Source organism: Hipposideros armiger, unplaced genomic scaffold, assembly GCF_001890085.2.
Source record: "Hipposideros armiger isolate ML-2016 unplaced genomic scaffold, ASM189008v1 scaffold_202, whole genome shotgun sequence".
NCBI lineage: Eukaryota > Metazoa > Chordata > Mammalia > Chiroptera > Hipposideridae > Hipposideros > Hipposideros armiger.
Window position 1 is genome coordinate 95189 of NW_017731552.1, and position 4339 is coordinate 99527.

Genomic DNA, 4339 nt, shown 5'->3' on the forward strand with positions numbered 1-4339 from the left:
CCCGCATCCACCCCGCCCCCAGCCCGACTGCCCGCGACGGTGGTCGTCTCGTCCTCCTTGGTCCCCCACCCGGCCAAGGACTCGGGTACAGACCCCCAAGACCCCCACGAGGGCCGAGACAGGACGCTGGGACAAACCCCGCGGCCGAGGACAGAGACTACAGTAGGGATTCCGTGGGGCGCAGGGAGACGCGAGCCGCGCGCCGCTTCCAGGTGGTTCTGGGAGGTTAAAACCAGCCCCTCCCGGTCTCGGCCCACCCCGCGCACGCACCATCTCGCGGCCGCGCTCCGGGCTCTCAGGGCGTCTTCCCCACGGCTCCGCAGCCCCGAAAAGTGAGAGCGAGGGAGACAGAACACCTAAGGCCGCTCCCGGCAGGCGCGCAAGAGCGCCACCGCCGGCTGAAACGCTAACTCAGGACGCGAGCGCGCCCGCCACCCGCGGTGAATGAACAATGCTTTGGTCCCTCGCACCCTGATTGGACAATGCTTCAGGAACCCGCGACGTGATTGGGCAGGACGCCCGTCCTGAAGAACTTGATTGGACAAATCTCCGTCACGCCACCAGGCCATGATCGCCCTGATTGTGAGACCCTCATCCTATCCCATGACTGGGCAGTTCCTCGGCCCCGCCCCTGCAGCCCCGATTTTGCTCTGGGCACCGCCTCCGTTTTTCCTCATTGGACAGACCAGGGAGCTTGGATGGGCGGAGGCGGAGGTCACCGGGCTTAAAGCGGCTTTAGCGCGGATTGTCGGCCTCAGCGGTTCCCTGCGGGCCATCCTCGGCTAAGCTGCGCCCTCTGGCGGCGCTGGACGTGGGCTCCCAGCTGAACCCGTTCCCAGCCGGCGGACACTCGGTCGCCCCGCAGTTCATGGGCACCACCTTGTCCTCCTCATGGACAGGGCAGTCCTGACTCAGTTTTCCAGTGTGTTGACGGGGTCCAGAGGAGGAGGGGGGTCGGGCTGGTCCCAACAGGAGGGCCTGGTGACTTCTGGGATCAGGAATGGGCATAGTGACGAGGTCTCCGCGGATTTGTGCCCTTTAAGAACACTCATTCACGTGATCTGGTGCAGGCAAGATCTGAATAGGTTTTCGCGTGTGATTTTTGACACCATGAGGCCCCGCCCAGCTCCTCATCCCCATATTGGAGCTTAAAGTCAGCAACCTGTAGCCCTGCGTCATTTGCCCCCACTGGAAGTGGGACCCTGTGGCCCCAGCCAAGTACAAGACTCGTGTCAGCACAGCCACAGGTGTGAGATGTTTGAATTCTCAGTGTGCATTTTCACTGCAAGGGAAATTTATGTCAGATCAGGATTTCAGTCAACTCCTGTGAATTTTGAAATCCAAAAGGCTGCATTTTGATCAAGATTGAGACTTTAAAGGAGCACAGTCAGTTGGGAGGAGCTAGGGCTTATGGGAGTTAACTACAGAGTTGAAGTTCTCCCATACTATGACACCTGGAGAACTCAACAGGAAGAACTCTATGCTTACAATAAAGCTCTATGGTACTAACTGCCCCTCCCCTTAACTTCCTTTTTTCACCTCTATAGTCTCCCAACTTGACAGAGTTCAGTATGTGCACTTGGCTTGCCATGTCTGCATGCACTGGGTTGTAATCTTTTTTCCCCAGAATAAATCCTTTTTGGTTACGACAAACCTAGCCGACATTGTTTTCAAGTTGACAGTTTCCTTATTTAGATAATACCAGGGGTGCCAAAAAGATGTATACACATGACTTGTACAGTAAGTCCCCGACTTACAAACGAGTTCCGTTCCAGGAGATCATTCATAAGTTGGATTCATTTGTAAGTCTGACTCGTTCAAAAGTCTGACAAAGTGAGTCTTTGACACAAATATACAATATAAAGCCAATGGTTGAACAATTCATGTTATAAGAACATGCGACGTCTACCATCTTTTCACCTCAGTCCAATCTTTCATTTTTGTTTCCATGGTTATTGCTTTGTGCTTCCTAGCAGTCCCCTCCGCATGACCACCGCTTTTCCTCTTGCTTCCGGACATCCTGGGCTCTGATTGAGCACTGTACTACTGTACACTATTGCACTGTACAATAAGCACACAGCAGCACAACTGTGACATTGTCTGGCAGACACATGAGCTACTTCCGCAATTTGTTCACATCTACGAATATTCGTAATGCAAGGTCCATTCGTATCTGTGAAAGTTCACAACTCTAATGTTTGTAAACCAGGGACTTACTGTATTCATCTTTTGTTATCAGTATATATTACAATTTTAATAGTTTTTTCCTTTCTTAAAATTTGTACATATTTTTTGGCATCCTCTGTATAGTTATATTGCTCAGCTTTGTAAATGTTAAAAAAGCCACTGGATTTTACACTTAAAAGTGTGAATAAATTATATTTCCATTTTTGAAAACAAATTTAAAGGCCATGATAGCCTCAATAACCCAACCTCCTATCTACCACTAAGATACTGTCTCCGTGGGTTTGCCTATTCTGGATATTTGATATAATTAGAATCATACACTATGTGGCCTTGTGTCTGGTTGCTTTCACTCAGCTTATTTTCAAGACTCTTTAATGTTGCAGCATGTGTCAGTGCTTCCTTTTTATGACTCAGTGATATTCCATCCTGTGTATATGCCACACTTGGTTTATCCATTCATAAAGCTGAAGTTAAGACCCTTCAGAAAATATCTTTAATTAAAAATAGGTTTGTAAAGGGGAGGCCGGTTAGCTCAGTTGGTTAGAGTGCAGGCTCATAACACCAAGGTTGCCTGTCCGATCCCCACACAGGCCAGAGTCTGTGCCCTCCACAACTAGATCGAAACTTCTTGACTTGGAGCTGATGGGTCCTGGAAAAACACAGTTCTGCAATTTAAAAAAAAGGGGGGGGCCAGCCAAGTGACCTTACTAGTCATTGACCCCCTGAGGCAGCTGGAAACAGTGGCCATGCCTTGACTAAGGGTCACGGGTATGGGTTTCTGTTAAGCTAAAGATGACTTCACAGCCCAAGTGTGTTTCAGCTCCTGAGCCCTAAAGCGGAATGATCCCTGACCACATCCCCATGAAACCAGACTGAGAGACTCCAAAGCTGACCTCAAGGCCTGAAATTATTATTTATTGCCCTTTACTTCACTCTTAACCAATCAGCAAGATCCACAACCCCAAACCCCTTATTCATGATGCCTCGTAATTTTGCTCTATAAAACCCCTTGTCTGTAAACCATCCAGGAGTTCGGGCTTTTGAGCATTAGCTTCTCCAATTCTCCTGGGTGGCACCATTCCTAATAAAATTGCCAATCTGTCTCCACTGTGATTCTTGGTGTTTAGTGTTTGACTCGGCTAGCACCAATGGGCGAACTCTTTCTGTTGGGTAACATTGATCCACTGATGGACATTTAGGATATGTCTGCCTTTTGGCTATTTTGAATAGTGCTACAGAGAACATTCATGTAACATATCTGAGTATGTTTCAACATAGGTAGGAGGGAAATAGTAGGGTCATATTGTAATTACCTTTTTGAGGAACAACCAAGCTCTTTTCCACAGCTGCTGCACCATTTCACATTCCCACCTGAAGCATACAAGGGTTCCAATTTCTCCACATCAACACTCTTTTCTGAATTATTTCATTCTAGCCATTCTAACGGTAGAAGTGGTATCACCTTTTGGGTTTGATTTGCATTTCCCTGGTGATTAGTGATGTTGAGAACCTTCTCGTGTTTATTGCCATTTGTATTTCATCTTTGGAGAAATGTCTATTCAAATCCTTTGTCCATTTTTTACCTGGGTTCTTTGCATTTTTGTTATCGAGATGGAAAGGTTCTTTACGTTTTCTGGGTAATAAAATCTTAGCACCTATAGGTTACAAATATGTTCATTCATTCTGTGAGGTGTCTTTTCACTCTCTTGATAGTGTCCTTTGATGCACAAAAGATTTAAATTTTGATAAAGTCCAATTTATCTATATTTTTTGCATTGCTTGTGCTTTTGGTGTCATGTTTAAGAAATCATTCCCAAATGTGAGTTCATGATGATTTATCCCTATGTTTCTGCCACTTTTGGGTTACCCAGGACAACCTGCTAATGGGGGAGGGAATTCTCAGAAGAGCCATGTTCAAGTTCTAGAATTGGGAAACTCCTGATAAAACACATGTCCCAGATAATTTTTTAATGTGAAAGGCCATGAAATTTTAAGGTAATGATGTTTCCACTTTACATAAAAAGCTGTCAATAACCTTTTGTCTATGATTACCCATATCTAGTTTTTTTTGTTTTAAAGATTTTTTATTGGGGAATTGGGGGGATGGGAACAGTGCTGGGGAGTTGGGGGAAGGGGAACAGACAAGTTGCTG

General features: G+C 46.8%; 1 protein-coding gene across 4 annotated transcripts in view; it reads right to left on the reverse strand.

Moving 5' to 3' along the window:
• The window catches only part of LOC109388630 (zinc finger protein 77), a 37786-nt gene that overhangs the window by 10647 nt on the left and 22800 nt on the right, over positions 1-4339 (reverse strand). The window contains exon 1 of one of the 4 annotated variants that reach the window (XM_019653512.1): positions 271-455. The exons of 2 other annotated variants lie outside the window; for them this stretch is intronic. Coding sequence is in view for 1 of the 2 variants with exons in the window: in XM_019653513.1 (XP_019509058.1) it covers positions 271-273 (3 nt within the window). In the remaining variant the exon portion in view is untranslated. Of the gene's footprint in view, positions 1-270; positions 456-4339 lie in introns of those variants that run through there. One more of the 4 variants, XM_019653513.1, reaches the window with a different exon arrangement.